This window comes from Haplochromis burtoni, unplaced genomic scaffold, assembly GCF_018398535.1.
Source record: "Haplochromis burtoni strain Fernald_Lab_line unplaced genomic scaffold, NCSU_Asbu1 Contig_1815, whole genome shotgun sequence".
NCBI lineage: Eukaryota > Metazoa > Chordata > Actinopteri > Cichliformes > Cichlidae > Haplochromis > Haplochromis burtoni.
The window spans coordinates 6,192-21,848 of NW_024584176.1; the positions used below are offsets into that span (position 1 = coordinate 6,192).

Here is a 15,657-nt window from a genome sequence, read left to right on the forward strand (position 1 = left end):
AGGCGCTGGTGCAGCAGGGTGGACAGCACCATGCCCAGACCGAGCCCGGAGTGGAACTGGATGGCCTGGGAGTCGTCTGCGGCGGGGGAGCCCGGGAGGCCGGCCCGCAGTGCCGACAGGATGTGGGTCAGACTGTCCCGCTGCCACACCACGAGCACGGAGACGAGCAGCGACAGGGCGAGGCTTGCACAGGAGCGCGCTATGGTGCTCGCTGTGTTCTCACCCGAGTAGGAGCGCTGAGGAGGCCGGCGGCACAGGGTGAAGGTGATCAATGCAAGAAAGCAACTTTCTATTCACAACAACTGTCACAGCGTTTAAATAACTCGAATCATCTGCCAATCACGGCTTCTTATGTAAAAGCTGATGAAACTCACGTGTAGAAACCAGGGGAAGACTCGTCCTGTGGCCTTGAAGCTGCTGCTGCTGATGCTGAGCAGGGTGTCCAGCACCATGGTCAACCAGCTTCCTGTGGCCACAAACTCTGGTCCAGCCTATCAAGTCCAACAGCACTGAGCTAAGCATCTATAGGATTATGAAATAGCAAACACAGTGTGTAACAGGACCCTGCGGTGTCTCACCCCCAGGCTGCCGTCACCATCAGTGGGCAGGTTGCTCTCATACTTGGCGAGAACAGCGGCGAGGCCGCTCAGAGCCAAGATGGCGTTTCCCTGAACAACAGGACTGTCCCTGAAACGATCCACAGAAAGTCATTTCACAGTGCTCGCATCAGGTTACTCTGCACAGCTCACCAAACGTTTCCTATGAAGCAGAGCGACCAGGGGACTCACTTTGTAGCAGCTTTGATGACATCTGCCAGCTGATCTCTGGCCCTGTGTCAGAAACATGAGAAAAATACATTACAAAGATGAAGAACGTGATGAAGAGGGTGACCAGTGTCTGTTAAAGCAGTGGTGCACATCAGCACTTTAGGCTATTTACAACCGTAACTCCCAAAACATCAGGACGGCGTCTCACATGTAAGTGAAACAGGGTGATTTACAGATTAAATGTAATCACATGTTTAAACTGAGAAAAACCAACAGCACCAAATCACAACAACAGTCGCCTCAAGGCGCTTTATATTGTACAGTAGATCCTATAATAATAGATACAGAGAAAAACCCAACAATCATATGACCCCCTATGAGCAGCACTTTGGCGACAGTGGGAAGGAAAAACTCCCTTTTAACAGGAAGAAACCTCCGGCAGAACCAGGCTCAGGGAGGGGCGGGGCCATCTGCTGTGATTGGTTGGGGTGAGAGAAGGAAGGCGACAGGTCTGGGTGGATTTAGGCCTTCTTAGTTTGTCTTCGTTGTAATAGACTGACTCAGTGGCTTGTTGGGAGCATAACTGGAATCAGAGCTGGGACACTGACCCGTCCATTGCAGGAGCAGCCCTCACCCGTACGTCACAGCCCTGGAGAACAGAGAGGACTGCTGGCCGGCTCTGCTGTTCGAGATCGATGACTTTATCCAGAGAGCTGTTGACAGGTAAGTCTTACTGGCTCCTGTCGTAGCCTGTTATGTTGTTGTCTTTGAAGACAACTGGACATTATGAGATGATGTATTTTCAGAGGTTCTTCTGACTCCAGTGTGTGTGCGTTACAGAGATAAAGAGGCTTATATCACCATGCTGGCCCCCTTCCTTCGGTACCTATACTGCCAACCTCACAGGCAACCCGAGCACGCGCTCCTTCGACAGAGTCTTCTTAGGGTGCTGCTGCCCATTCAGGGAGGATCCAGGTCCGCCCCCCAGGACAAGGAGCAGGAAACGCTGTCCCCAGTGTCTGACAGGCTGCTGCTCTGTCTTTGTCAGCTGGTTCCACACATGCAGGTAACAAGCTGAAGTTATGTTAGGTAACTGTACAAAGACACGGCCGACATGTTTCCACTCTGTATGTTACAGCCCACCATCCTTTAAATGTGTCTCTCTTATTTGCATACGCTCAGATTGACAGGAAGTGACTAACACAGAGAGCAGGATGCAGCTATGTCAGCCTCTCCTCTCTGTCCTGCAGGTGGACAGCGTGGAGGCAGTCCTGGAGCTGTGTGCATTTGTGGGCGCTCTGCTCCAAGATCTAACTGGGACCTCTGGAGACCAGTGGAAACCAGAGAAAGCGGCGCTGGCTCTGCAGCTGCTGTGTGCGTGTCGGCGATGCCTCGAGTTCAACGGAGACTGCAGACCAATAATCGGCTTAATACAGCAGCTGGTTCCAGCCTGTCAGGTGATGGCTGTTTGTAAACAGACACCAGCAAAGATAAAGAAGCCGCGCTGCTGTGCTGGTTAACGTGAGCGAGCCTAAATATAAGCAAACAAAAGGGATGCTTTTTGTTTTACGTGTGCAAATGTCTCTGCTCCAAACCTGAGCCTGGACGCCCAGCACTGGGTTATTTGGCATTAATGCTTATCAGCTTCTTCACTCACTGCAGCGAGCTGACGTGGACATGCACACGTGTGAATATCTGACACTCAAAGACACTTTGTAGAAATGTAGCATTGTTTGGTTCAGTGTTTTCAGCCTTGTTGCTACCAGGGAGAGCACACCTGAGTTTGAGGCCTGAACAGGTGTGAAACCTTTGGTCCTCCACGATGGCTGAAAATCAAAGCGGGTCTCACTTTAGCGCGCTCACGCTGCCCGTCTCTCTGTGGACCTGGCCTTCTTTCTGTCACATAATGGTATGATCCCAGACACTCTGCGTGTGATTGGCTGCATGGTGTGCCCATTAAAATACAGTCCCGCCCCTCCTACATGGCTTCTCAGCAGGTTGAAGATTCGGCTCCTACGTACTGTTAATAACCGACACGTGAATGATCTCTGATAGAAGTATATGTGACCTGTGACGCCCTGCACTACAGTCTCTGCTCATTTTGGGTTTGTTTACACTAACTTGTGTGATGAGGTCAGGCTGTGCACCCTCAGGCTACAGTCACATGAAAGAAAGCTGTTGGAGACGCTGCGTGACCAGAATTAGTGTGAAAAATTAGTTTAGACTGAATCTCACTGAAGCCATCAGAACTATGAACACGTGTGGAAGGAAGTAACTCAGCACATGTTTTAGATTCGTCACCCTTTGCTTTGATCGCTGCTCTGATCCTCTGGATGAGCTCCATGATGGGTCACCTGAAGTGGTTTGTTCCCAGTGATGCTGAGCACTTGTTGGTCTCTGCGCTGCTTCTCATCCAAACAGCTGATTAAAGCTGACTGAAACTCTTCATCACAGAAACAGCTGTAGTGACGGTTATACAGATCTTCTTACGTGGGGATTAAATGAACTGCTCTGCAGTGGTGATTGGTTCATGTAAATACAGAGTCTTCTTCACACACTGTCTCCATGCTGGGAGCGATTCTGTTTACACGTTTCACCTTATTAACATCATCCTGCAGTGGGAGCCTCTCTGAGAGGAAACCATCGATCCACGCTTACAAACCAAACATGCTGACTTATTTATTAGCTGTCAGTCTGCTGGTGATGTCAGTACATGGAACAAGATGCCTTCTGGCCTATAGAGGTTTACACATGTGGGTCAAATGTCCCCCATTGTGAACCAGTCAGTGCTGTAATGTGTGAGCCCTCGGGCCTCTGTGGCCTGGAGCCTGTATTGACCTGTTGGCATCGCTGTTTGTTTTCTGTAGGAGTTGCTGTTGGATGAGCTGGTGATGGGCGTGGCCTTGCTCTTGTTGGAAGCCCCTTCAGATCAGCTGACCAGCCTTCTCAGACTTGGTAAAGTGATTATTTTGGACAAAGCTCTGCTGGCTTTAGCTTCCTTTAAGAGACGTTGAAGCAGTGAAAGAATTAGTGGGAACAAAACTAGGTTGTGTGTGCAGGTCATGGTTGGAACCTCACAGAGCTTTGTGTCCTACATGAGATATTCTTTCTCCTAACACAGCACTGAGTTTGGTCCCTGAACAAGCGGAGGCGTCGCCCTGGTTGAGTCCGGTCCTGATTCTCCCCGTGTTGCAGCTCCTGTCCTGCTTGGGTCTCACTGAGCCGCTGTCTGACCAGAATACACACAGCACCAACCACAGGCTGGCTCACAGCCTGCTGCGCAGAGTTAGCAGGCCTGCAGATAAACCCCAGCAGGTAGCCCAGCAGGTAACCATACAGGTGACCCAACAGGTAGCCCAGCAGGTAACCCAACAGGTAGCCTAGCAGGTAGACTGCAGGTAGCCCACAGGTAACCATACAGGTAACCATACAGGTGACCATACAGCAGGTGACCCAACAGGTAGCCCAGCAGGTAACACAGGTGACCCAACAGGTAGCCCAGCAGGTAACCCAACAGGTAGCCTAGCAGGTAGCCTAGCAGACCAGGTAGCCCAGCAGGTAACCCAACAGGTACCTAGCAGGTAGCCCAACAGGTAGCCAGCAGGTAACCACAGGTAGCCCAACAGGTAACCCATCAGGTAGCCTAGCAGGTAATCCAACAGGTAGCCTAGCAGGTAGACTAGCAGGTAGCCCAACAGGTAACCCAGCAGGTAGCCAAGCAGGTAGCCACAGGTAACCCAGCAGGTAACCCAACAGGTAACCCAGCAGGTAACCTAGCAGGTAGCCAACAGGTAGCCTAGCAGGTAGCCACAGGTAACCAGCAGGTAGCCCAGCAGGTAACCCAACAGGTAGCCAGCAGGTAACCCAACAGGTAACCCAACAGGTAACCCAGCAGGTAGCCCAACAGGTAACCCAGCAGGTAGCCTAACAGGTACCCAGCAGCTAACCCAGCAGGTAACCCAGCAGGTAGCCCAACAGGTAGCCCAGCAGGTAGCCCAACAGGTAACCCAGCAGGTAGCCTAGCAGTTAGCCCCAGGCCTGTTTCTCACATTCAGTTTTTGAGTCTTTCTGTGAGGTGTAGCCACGTAAAGAAACACTGTTACAATAGTGCAGGTAGGTGTTAGGTGGTGAGTGGACAGAGCATTAGAGCATAGACGACATCCATCCAAAAATACTGTTTCCCTCTCAGTGTCATAGCAACAGGGCTGTCTTTACTGCCTCTTCTTCAGGGTCAGCATCCAGGCTCTGGAGTGTTGTTCCTCTGGGATGCTTTGCTTGATCCTTAAATTACACTTCATTAACATTCATGGTGCATCTGTAGCTTTGCTCTTTGTTCTTTATCATTTGTTTCTCGTGAATCTGTCTCCCTCAGCCTGCCCCATCACTGCCTCTGTCTCTGAGTTCCTGGTATAGTGAGCTCAGCGTGTCTTTGTCGGTACTGCGCAAAGTGGCCAACAATCCAGCAGCAGCGGCCGATTGGCTGTTGGCGGTCAGCTCCGCCCTGTCGTCCAGCCAGCGCCTGTCCTCCTCTCTTGTCCTGATTGTGACTTATCTCATCATCATGGGTCAGGAAAACATCTGCCAGCTGGCTTTGAAAGCAAGCCAGGCTGTCGCTGCTGCCGACCCCTGCCAGGTAGATGACCCACACAACTGTTCTCTTAAATCTGTGGACTGAATATAAAGTAATGCATGTTGTTCCCTCTGACATGTAGATATGTTGTATGTAAGGGAGCTAGCTTGTGTTTGTCTTTCTAAGAGCAGGAAACACATGTTGATAACCTGGTGTTTTGGCACCAACACATGACTTTGAAATGGTTCAGATCAGCAGGAAGATAAAAGCTGTCACTGTGTGATTGCTGCTGATCTGCTGCCGTATAAAGGGAGAGGTTAGGGAGTGCTCTAAGGGGACAGACCTCCCTCTGGACTTGTGTTGGAGTCACTAGCTGCAGATGAAGTGTGAAGTTTACCCCTCATTACTCAAGCGTGCACCGGGCCCCAGAGGATTCACCTTCTGCTCTAATTGCTCCCAGAGTGCTGCACACACTGGTGTTTGGATGCACTGGTTGAAGGTTGTTGGCATATTTGAGTCCTCTGGAGATCTCTGCTCGCTCGTACTTGTCATGTTAAACGTGCAGCAGCAGGTCTTTGTTACAGGAAAAGCCAGAAGCTAACCACTATGAAACCTTAATGATGATTTACTGCAGTGATGTTGATTCAAAGTGATGTTTTTGGCTCGACAGCATTAAACGTGTGCACGTACAGGTCAGTGATGCAGCCTCTGTACGGTCTGACAAAGTGCATTTAATGTTTGGTTGGTGTGTTTGCTGATGTGGGTGTTTCCCTCTGCAGGTCCCGCCCCTCGTGCTGCTTCTTTTGTTCAAACTGACCAAAGAAAAGAATCCCGTCCTGGCTCACGCTGTTCTCACAAGCCTGCCAAACCTCGGCACTCATAAGGTACGCAGCACGACTAAGAAGAGCCTGTACTGACTGTGAGCGTCTGGAGACGGGGCTGGAACATCAGCAGCACCTTTCTACTTCATCTGAGCGCTCACAGTGTGTTTTAGTCCATCATACACACATGTGAGCTTTTATCTGTGGGGTCATCCAGGTCATGTAGTCTGAGGAGCTTCTCTTCATCCAGGAGGCTTCTAGAGTTTAAAAACCAGGAACCCGTGTGTCCCAAATACCAGCCTGTGAGCACAATGTTCCCCTCTCGATGTTTAGCACTTTGACAAAGGAGCAAAGAGAAATTCCCACGTCTTCCACACAGTTTTCTCTGTGTGAACACAGACAGTGGTTCTTGTACCCAGTTTGTAGGAGCTGGGATTGGACTCCACCACAGCAGCCTCTGTGTGGGATAGATGCAGTGCTCTGTAGTATAAAGCACTCTGTCAGTGAGCTGGACTCTCCAAACCAGCAGTCATCGTCTAACATCTGCCTTCTTCAGCTGTAACCGTGTGTTTCTCTTGTAAACTTGGCTCTGATCATATGTGCTGTAATATTCCAGCTTTGCTTCCCGATCGTGCTGCACAGTCTGCACATGCTGGCCGGCTCCCCCAAGCTGAGAGCAGTGGGACTGCGCCTCATGACCGCTCTGTGGAAAAAACAGGTTTGCAATAATAACGCATTACTATAAATGTCATATTCATGTGTTCAAAGCTTCTGTTTGTCTTTGATTGTGTGCTGCTTTGGTCATGTCTGTAAGGACCGGGTCTACCCAGAGCTGCAGCGTCTAATGAGCCAGCAGGACAGCAGGGTGGTGCTGGGGAGGGACGCCCAGTGGGAGCAGATCCTGGCCAGGGCCGCCTGTGTCAGGGACATCTGCAGAGAGAGGTGGGTCCTCCCATACTTACAGAAACAGTGGGCACTTCCTACATTCACTGGTTCATTCATTCAGTGGACTTTGCATGCACAGTGCAGACAGTGTGAGCTTCCAACACCAGGATTCTTCATCTTCCCTTCTAATGAGTAATAATCACTGACTGGACTCTTCATAGATGTTTCTGCTCAGCAAGCTGATGAAAGTTCAGAAACATAGAAATATTTGTTTTTTCAGTCACATCAACTTTGCTTGTTAAGATAAATGAATGCACTTTGTAGCTTTGCAGTGAATGAAGCCTCAGCTCGACGCTCCACTGAGTCCCTGTTTCTCCAAAAATCAGCAGGAGTCCAGTTTTAAATGTTTCCGTACAAATGTCCAGAGCAGCTACACGTGCCTGAATCCAGAAGGATCAAAGTCTTACAAAGTTCAGTTCAAACAGAGAGACTGAGAGGCAGCTAACTTCCTGTCTCTGCCAGACTATCAAAATAAAAGCATACATTTGAAGCAAAAGAAATCAAACTATGTCAGTCTGTAAGCACTGCTTCCCATATAATACAACTCTAAGCAAGTGAGCCATAACTTTATACTTTTAACCTTTAACCCAAAAACTATGTTGATCATATAAACTCCACAAACTGCATCCAGGCTCCTGCACACGTCCTTTACATGTTAGCTGCTAGCTAATGCTTGTCAGTTTTTGTGAACTGGCCTTTATGTGTGTTGATGAAATAAAACGATGATTTTATTTGATTATTTCCTTTGTTCTAACCAGCTGGTGCACACTGTCCATCCTCCCGGGGCCTGTTACACCTGCTAACATGTACATGCAGCTTTTTTAGCAGCATTAGTGAAAACCTGGGAAACCCTCTGGATGGATGCTACAGTACAAATTTAGCAAATCATTGAGCTGTTTTGTTGTTTTCACAAATGCTTACGTTTGCTTTTATTGTAAAACATTTGCAGCCATAAGAGTTTGCAATGATAAGAAGCTGTGTTTGGCATTTACTTACTTACACGTGTCCTGGCACTTTTAATGCTTTTTTCTTAAATAAAAATGGTAACAAAATTAGAAGAAACACATTTCCCACTTTGTTCACGCTGATGTGTGTGTTAACCAGGCCTTACCAGCATGCAGGGGACATGGTGGCTGCCATTTCACTCACTTTAAAACAGTGCAACAGACCAGACCTGGCAACCCCGGCTGCTCTCGTCCTGCAGGGACTACAGCAGCTGTGTCGAGCAGAGGTACCTCGCCTGTCTCCATTTGTCTCTTTAAATTCAGGAATCATCATTTTTCTGGATTATAACTTTTGAATCTTTTCCAAAGTTCTGGTCTTAAAACCAATCTTTCTTTCTCAGGTGGTGGATATTATCTCAGCATGGAGAACTGTTTGGCCTGAGCTCAGCTGTCACTCACAGCCAGAGGTGGTTCAAGCCATCGCTGAGCTTTTGGCTCTGGTGCCTCAGCTCACAGTTAAATCAGAGCAGTACGAGGTGCGTCGTAACGTTCATGTTGCTCTGTGTTGAGGAGCTAACAGAGCGACACAGGAACTCCACCAGGTTGTGTTTTTCTCTGTGGTTCTGTCTGTAAACAGGACTCTCACCAGCTGTTTGTATAACCTCACTGTAGAGTCACATCTCTACATCACTGTGTTTGGTAGCTAAAGTTAGCACATCAATGTAAAGCTGGGTAGAAGCACAAAGTACAGACGTGTGAGGGTCCAGTCCTCAGAGTGCTGCTGTGGTCGGACTTCACAGTAACTAATAAATGGATCAGCGAGTGTGAGCATCTTTTTAAAAACAGAAGTTTTGGTCATTTGTTGCTCTGGAGGATTCAACACAGTGCAGCAGTGGCCGTCCCAGCAGATGAGTCCTAGACCATGCAGTGCTGCTTGTTGGAAAGCTTTCCTCCTCTCTAACAATGATATGGCAGTACAGCTTAGGTTTGCAAAGTTGCATCTAAACAAACACAAGACCAAAGGCCAAAACCAAACATACATATTAGCACAGGACGGCTGATAGGGATGCTTTTGGGTTGCAGCCACAGGACCTGCGCAGCACCTTGCAGTCACTGAGTCAGACACAAACTTCTCTGCTGTGTGAACTTAAGCTTAGTGAAAATCGGTTAATGCAAAATGCCAAAGATCCAGAGCACAGCAGCAACTCTTTCATATACATGAAAGCTAACTCTGGGTTTCGTGTATATTAAGAGCAGCGTCCACCTTCACTCTGTTTAAAGGAAATGTCGTGCAGATCGTGCTTTAGGTCAGTGCAGTGATTTGGCTGAATGAAAGTCTGCAGAAAACATAAGAAAAGGGTTGGAAAACTCTTGATTCTACTGCTGTGTGGTTGGGTGTGTTGCAGTGTTATTGTGTGTGTGCGTATTCTGTTGTGTTGTGTGTGTCTGTGTGTGTGTGTGTGTGTGTGTGTGTGTTGTATGTGCATTAAATTCACTTCTTATTTTTTGTCTCTGCTCTTAGAAATTAAAAGAAGAGGTGGTCAGCATTCTGTGGACTTATGCTCTGAGCGAGGTCTGTATATACTGTATCTACACACACAGCTGACATGATGACTCCTACATGCACAAACATGCTGTGATGTTGCATAAGTTTCATCATTTTGTAGGAGACAGAAACATGTGTCTGCACCTTTGTGTTGTAACAGGATCCAGAGGTGTCCAGCTGTGGCTACAGGGCTTTGGCAGACTTTCCTGAAACAGACCACACCATAAACCACCTTCCTGAGGCAGTTAAGAGTCCTGCTCCACTCTCATAACAACATCATAACAGTTCTGTTGTTGTCTGACTCGTGCTTTCTAACATATTAGCCAGATCATTTTGCAATGTTTCGTTATTAATTGTCCTCAGACGTTAGTCAGATGTACTTATGCGGCACTAGTTAATGAGGAAGCTGTTTCAGTTGTTTTAGCGTGTTCAGAAACATTCCTGTACGCCGCCGTGTGTCAGCTCTCTGTTTGAATCGTCCTGCTCTGCTCTTCTCTTTGGTTGAAGGCCCGACCACCTGCAAAGCTGCCTGAAAACGAAGAAGATGAACAGAGTAAAGAAAAGGAGGAAGAGGAGAAGGATCTCTCCGTCCCAGGCTCATCTTATGTGAAGCTGATGACTCTCACCACCTCGTCTGTTCTTCCAGGTAAACCGGAGCAGCCAACAAACCAACAGGTTGTATCCTGTGGTCCCGACAGAATAAAGTGCTTCTAGAGATCCATCCAGCACACGAGAGAGAGCAAGAGGCAGTCGACATCACAAAGCAGACATCCAACAATGAGTCTGGGGACCACAGCGGGACCCGACATAATCCACGTCTACTGTTGGAAGAAGCGTTCGGTGATCAGCGGTCTATAGATATGGGGAATGCTAAAGGCACGAACACAGGACAGAACCATCAAACCACGGCCCGATTACTCGCCTCTCCACAACACAGGAGCTGCTCTGTGAAGCTGTGGAGGCACATGAGCCAGTACACCACTCTGAAAGGCATTAGAGACAACACAAGCTCAGGCTCCTGGTTCGTTGCTATCATGTCATTCTGACAGTATAAAAATACTTGAGACTAGGCAGACCAGCCTGACTCCATGCCCCACTCATGCACACTGACCTGCTTGTTACTGTGCTTCAGCGCACTGATAATATTCATCAGGACCTGTGGAAGACAGTACTGGAGTGTGCAGTGTACAAAGGCAACGTCCCTGCTTCTGTCTGCACAGGCTTCAATCCCCAAAGCCTCATCACTAAGAGGTGATGTCATCAAATGTCATCCTGTAGATGGATGACATCAAGCTGTGTGGGAGGAGTCAGTGAGATCCACCTGGTGAGGCCAGCAGGATGAAGATCAGTCAGAGCCACATCCTTGCAGATGCTAAAACAGATGCTGAGAAGCCAGATGACTGGTAGAAAGATCCAGATCCTTAGAGCTGTGGTAGGAGGGAGTCTACCACGGCTGCAGACTGTGCAAAGGTGCTACGGACATTTTCCACCACGTAGTAGCAGGATGTAAGATGCAAGCTGGGATAGCATAAACTCAAAGCACAACCAGGAAGCTGTAGTGTATAGAAACAGCCGCGCCACATATGGACTAGAAGCCCCGTCGACCCGGTAGTAGGGCTAAGGGCCGGGGGTGCTTCAGCTTCCAGAGTAGCAGGGACTGGAGAGGTCAAGAATAAAGTGGTCTTAGTGGCAGCAGGAGCGTTGGAGGCTGTAACCCTGAAAGCAGGATCCAGGAGAGTGCAGTCCTGGGACCGCTAAGATACTTTAGGAACACATGTATGCTACATGATTTAAAACATTTTGTTTAGCACAACTGTTCACAACCATCCACATCACAGCTGTTTGAGCTGTTTGAGCATACCTGCACAGAAACAGACACCAGGTGTTTGGTGTTTCCTGCTGGTTCCCTGGAGAGATCGTGGATCTGTCACATCTGCATGTGATCCTGAGTAATGCTGATGATCATGCACTGATGGTGTTTCTTTTATGTTCCCAGCCTTCGAGCTCTTCCTGACGTCACTGGTGAGGCAGGAGATGAGTCAGATGCCACGGGGAATCTACTTCTCAGCCCTGAGGGGGGGTAACCTCCGCTCAGACCGGGGTAAAACGGTGGCAGGAATCCCGTCGTTCATGCTCAAGACCTACGAGAAAAACAAGCAGCCTGGGCTGAAGCCAGGACTAGCAGGTGACCCAGTAACAGCTCATTTAGCTGGTCTCAGTGACATCGACTGTGTGGTGTCGTTGAATGTGACTATGAACATGTCAGCTGCTTTGCCTTTCACATGGGTCAGATCTGTCAGTCAGCATATCAAAGTTATGTTTCTTAAGTTGGTGAGGAAGGGAGAATATGTGCAGCTACAGGAAGGGACGTCTTTCTGAGGAGAGGTTTGGAACATGAAGATAATCTGCAGATTTAATCTGTGTGGTTTTCATGAAGCCAGGACATGGTGGAGATCTCAAACCCACGCGTGCTGAACAGTGTGTCTGTGTACCAACACGTTACTGTTGGAAGCACCAGTATAACTCAGCCTTTCTGTCTGTGGTGCAGCTGGGCTGCTCCTGTCGTACAGTTTGTCTGTGCAGACCGATCGTGCTGGGAGACCCATCAGCCGCTTCCTGGTCAGCCGCAGCCGCAGCTACCAGCAGACGCTGACAGCCCTCGTTCATGAAGTACGTGATGTCTCCTTCCATTGCTTTCACGCTTGTTCTTTGTCGTGTACGCAGAGCTTGAAAGAGGAACTGTTTCCTTCCTCTGTATTTTGGTGCACAGGTCAACATCCAGCCCTCTGAGTGGCACCGTGCCCTCCTGCTGCCACAGGCCTGGAGGGGCTTCATGAGCCGAGCTTTCTACGCCGTTATGGAGGTTTGTGCAGGTGTTACAAAAGCATACAGTAAAGGCCTCAGAGGCCTCTGACCTTACAGTAAAGGTCTCTGACCTTACAGTAAAGGTCTCTGACCTTACAGTAAAGTCTCTGACCTTACAGTAAAGGCCTCTGACCTTACAGTAAAGGCCTCAGAGGCCTCTGACCTACAGTAAAGGTCTCTGACCTACAGTAAAGGCGCCTCTGACCTCACAGTAAAGGTCTCTGACCTTACAGTAAAGGCTCAGAGGCCTCTGACCTTACAGTAAAGGCCTCTGACCGTACAGTAAAGTCTCTGACCTTACAGTAAAGTCTCTGACCTTACAGTAAAGGCCTCAGAGGCCTCTGACCTTACAGTAAAGGCCTCTGACCGTACAGTAAAGTCTCTGACCGTACAGTAAAGTCTCTGACCTTACAGTAAAGGCCTCAGAGGCCTCTGACCGTACAGTAAAGTCTCTGACCGTACAGTAAAGGTCTCTGACCTTACAGTAAAGGCCTCTGACCTTACAGTAAAGGCCTCAGAGGCCTCTGACCGTACAGTAAAGTCTCTGACCGTACAGTAAAGGTCTCTGACCTTACAGTAAAGGCCTCAGAGGTCTCTGACCGTACAGTAAAGTCTCTGACCGTACAGTAAAGACAGTAAAGGTCTCTGACCTTACAGTAAAGGCCTCAGAGGTCTCTGACCGTACAGTAAAGTCTCTGACCTTACAGTAAAGGTCTCCCTCTGACCTTACAGTAAAGGCCTCTGACCGTACAGTAAAGTCTCTGACCTTACAGTAAAGTCTCTGACCTTACAGTAAAGGCCTCAGAGGCCTCTGACCGTACAGTAAAGTCTCTGACCGTACAGTAAAGTCTCTGACCTTACAGTAAAGGCCTCAGAGGCCTCTGACCTTACAGTAAAGTCTCTGATCAGTTCAGGCCTCTGACCTTACAGTAAAGGCCTCTGACCGTACAGTAAAGTCTCTGACCTTACAGTAAAGTCTCTGACCTTACAGTAAAGGCCTCAGAGGCCTCTGACCGTACAGTAAAGTCTCTGACCGTACAGTAAAGGTCTCTGACCTTACAGTAAAGGCCTACCTTACAGTAAAGGCCTCTGACCTTACAGTAAAGGCCTCAGAGGCCTCTGACCTACAGTAAAGTCTCTGACCTTACAGTAAAGGCCTCAGAGGCCTCTGACCTTACAGTAAAGGCCTCTGACCTTACAGTAAAGGTCTCTGACCGTACAGTAAAGTCCTCTGACCTTACAGTAAAGTCTCTTGACCGTACAGTAAAGTCTCTGACCTTACAGTAAAGGCCTCAGAGGCCTCTGACCTTACAGTAAAGGCCTCAGAGGCCTCTGACCTTACAGTAAAGGCTCTGTCTGACCTTACAGTAAAGTCTCTGACCTACAGTAAAGTCTCTGACCTTACAGTAAAGGCCTCAGAGGCCTCTGACCTTACAGTAAAGGCCTCTGACCTTACAGTAAAGTCTCTGACCTTACAGTAAAGTCTCTGACCTTACAGTAAAGGCCTCAGAGGCCTCTGACCTTACAGTAAAGGCCTCTGACCTACAGTAAAGTCTCTGACCGTACAGTAAAGTCTCTGACCTTACAGTAAAGGCCTCAGAGGCCTCTGACCTTACAGTAAAGGCCTCTGACCTTACAGTAAAGTCTCTGACCGTACAGTAAAGTCTCTGACCGTACAGTAAAGTCTCTGACCTTACAGTAAAGGCCTCAGAGGCCTCTGACCTACAGTAAAGTCTCTGACCGTACAGTAAAGTCTCTGACCTTACAGTAAAGGCCTCAGAGGCCTCTGACCTTACAGTAAAGGCCTCTGACCTTACAGTAAAGTCTCTGACCTTACAGTAAAGTCTCTGACCTTACAGTAAAGTCTCTGACCTTACAGTAAAGGCCTCAGAGGTCTCTGACCTTACAGTAAAGTCTCTGAACGTACAGTAAAGGTCTGACCTTACAGTAAGGCCTCTGACCGTACAGTAAAGTCTCTGACCGTACAGTAAAGTCTCTGACCTTACAGTAAAGGCCTCAGAGGCCTCTGACCTTACAGTAAAGGCCTCTGACCTTACAGTAAAGGTCTCTGACCTTACAGTAAAGTCTCTGATCGTACAGTAGAGGCCTCTGACCTTACAGTAAAGTCTCTGATCGTACAGTAGAGGCCTCTGACCTTACAGTAAAGGCCTCTCAGGGTTTGGTTTTGTTGGCAGGGTCGACGTGCTGAGTTAGAGATGCTCCAGAAACAAGGCAAAGAGGATCCACAGGAGCTGCAGTACAAGCATCACTGTGCCTGGCTGTGGTGAGACCCACACTCATACTTGCATGTATATGTGTAGACTGTGTGTATAAATGGTAGTGCTTTTGTACAAGGTCACTGATCTTACTGTAATGACTGTAGTGTGTGTGTGTGTGTGTGTGTGTGTGTGTGTGTATCCCTGCTGTGTGGGCCAAACTTTACATCAACACTTTGTGGTAACATCTGCACTATGTAGCCAAAATAACTGGTTCTGAACCAGCAACCTCCTGACCAGTAGACCACCTGCTCTCCCTCCTGACCATGAAGAGAGTGAATCATGGTTTTCAGGCATGTCAGTCACAGGTTATAAAGTCTGTGGGACGCTGTCAGGAGCTCAGGAAGTTCCTGGACGGTGTCGTGATCGGATGCAACAAGCATAGTTGTAAAATGTCGTGTTCACGCTTCTCCGTCTCGCAGATGGAGGAGTCTGGTTGGGCAGTTATCAGGAGACTGATACTGGTCTGACTTTGGTGGTGGAGGGATGATAGTGCGGCTGTTCTTTAGAGGTTGGGCTCAGCTACTTAGTTCTGGTGAGAGGAATTGTTAATGCTTCCAAATACAAAGACATTTGGGACGATTTCCTGCTCCCAACATGAACGTGTGCACAGGAAGAACCTGACTGGCCTACAAAGAGTCCTGACTTTGACCCAGCAGAACATCTGTGGGATGAATTGGAGCACAGACTTGTTTAGAAAGCATGGAGGAAGCATTCTCCGGGCAAATGAGAGGCACATGAACAATCCACCAAAGAAGACCGAGGACTTTGATCCAGGATTTTAGCTGCTCGGACAAGAACAGGAGGACTGTCCCAAGGTCCAGTCGAAGACATTTACAGACCGTTACAAAGATGCTACGGCGTCTGTCTCAGCGCTACACCATCACACTTACATTCTCCACACTTCGTTTTCCCCTAAATGT

At 48.6% G+C, this 15,657-nt stretch overlaps 3 protein-coding genes across 5 annotated transcripts in view; 2 read left to right on the plus strand and 1 right to left on the minus strand.

Annotated features, from left to right (window-relative positions):
- LOC102299399 (focadhesin) overlaps positions 1-959 on the minus strand; it is a gene marked incomplete at its 3' end in the record, with an annotated part of 6,641 nt that extends 5,682 nt beyond the window's left edge. Inside the window, 5 exon segments of the mRNA XM_042217317.1 lie at positions 30-236; positions 375-491; positions 579-687; positions 789-830; positions 943-959. Coding sequence (XP_042073251.1) covers positions 30-236; positions 375-491; positions 579-687; positions 789-830; positions 943-959 — 492 coding nt within the window.
- Positions 960-1,303: 344 nt separating this feature from the next.
- Positions 1,304-14,841, plus strand: LOC102313155 (focadhesin). Of its 3 annotated transcripts, none has more exons than XM_042217319.1 (18): positions 1,304-1,490; positions 1,608-1,833; positions 2,018-2,224; positions 3,635-3,722; positions 3,889-4,094; positions 5,140-5,400; positions 6,117-6,221; positions 6,775-6,876; positions 6,973-7,100; positions 8,208-8,334; positions 8,449-8,583; positions 9,570-9,620; positions 9,754-9,834; positions 10,101-10,239; positions 11,590-11,778; positions 12,142-12,263; positions 12,364-12,456; positions 14,654-14,841. In XM_042217319.1, the coding sequence occupies exons 2-18, from the start codon at positions 1,630-1,632 to the stop codon at positions 14,744-14,746; spliced, it is 2,331 nt and encodes a 776-aa protein (XP_042073253.1). In that variant the 5' UTR covers positions 1,304-1,490; positions 1,608-1,629; the 3' UTR covers positions 14,747-14,841. The 3 variants fall into 3 exon arrangements, with proteins under 3 accessions (XP_042073253.1, XP_042073254.1, XP_042073252.1); XM_042217320.1 differs by having other exon boundaries at positions 3,889-4,082; positions 9,754-9,837; positions 14,654-14,840; XM_042217318.1 differs by having other exon boundaries at positions 1,305-1,490; positions 9,754-9,837; positions 14,654-14,838.
- Positions 1,389-1,494, plus strand: LOC121813512 (focadhesin-like; the record flags this gene model as incomplete). The annotated part of the gene is given in 1 exon segment (XM_042217322.1): positions 1,389-1,494. A coding segment is annotated over 1 exon segment (106 nt), but the record flags the coding sequence as incomplete, so codon positions are not given.
- Positions 14,842-15,657: the final 816 nt, after the last annotated feature.

Excerpts from the sequence above, each read along its gene's own strand:
- LOC102313155 (XM_042217318.1), top strand. The coding sequence starts at position 1,630 with ATGCTGGCCCCCTTCCTTCGGTACCTATACTGCCAACCTCACAGGCAA. Across the intron at positions 10,240-11,589 it reads CACCTCGTCTGTTCTTCCAG|CCTTCGAGCTCTTCCTGACG; the intron begins GTAAACCGGAGC and ends TTATGTTCCCAG. Across the intron at positions 12,457-14,653 it reads CTTTCTACGCCGTTATGGAG|GGTCGACGTGCTGAGTTAGA; the intron begins GTTTGTGCAGGT and ends TTTTGTTGGCAG.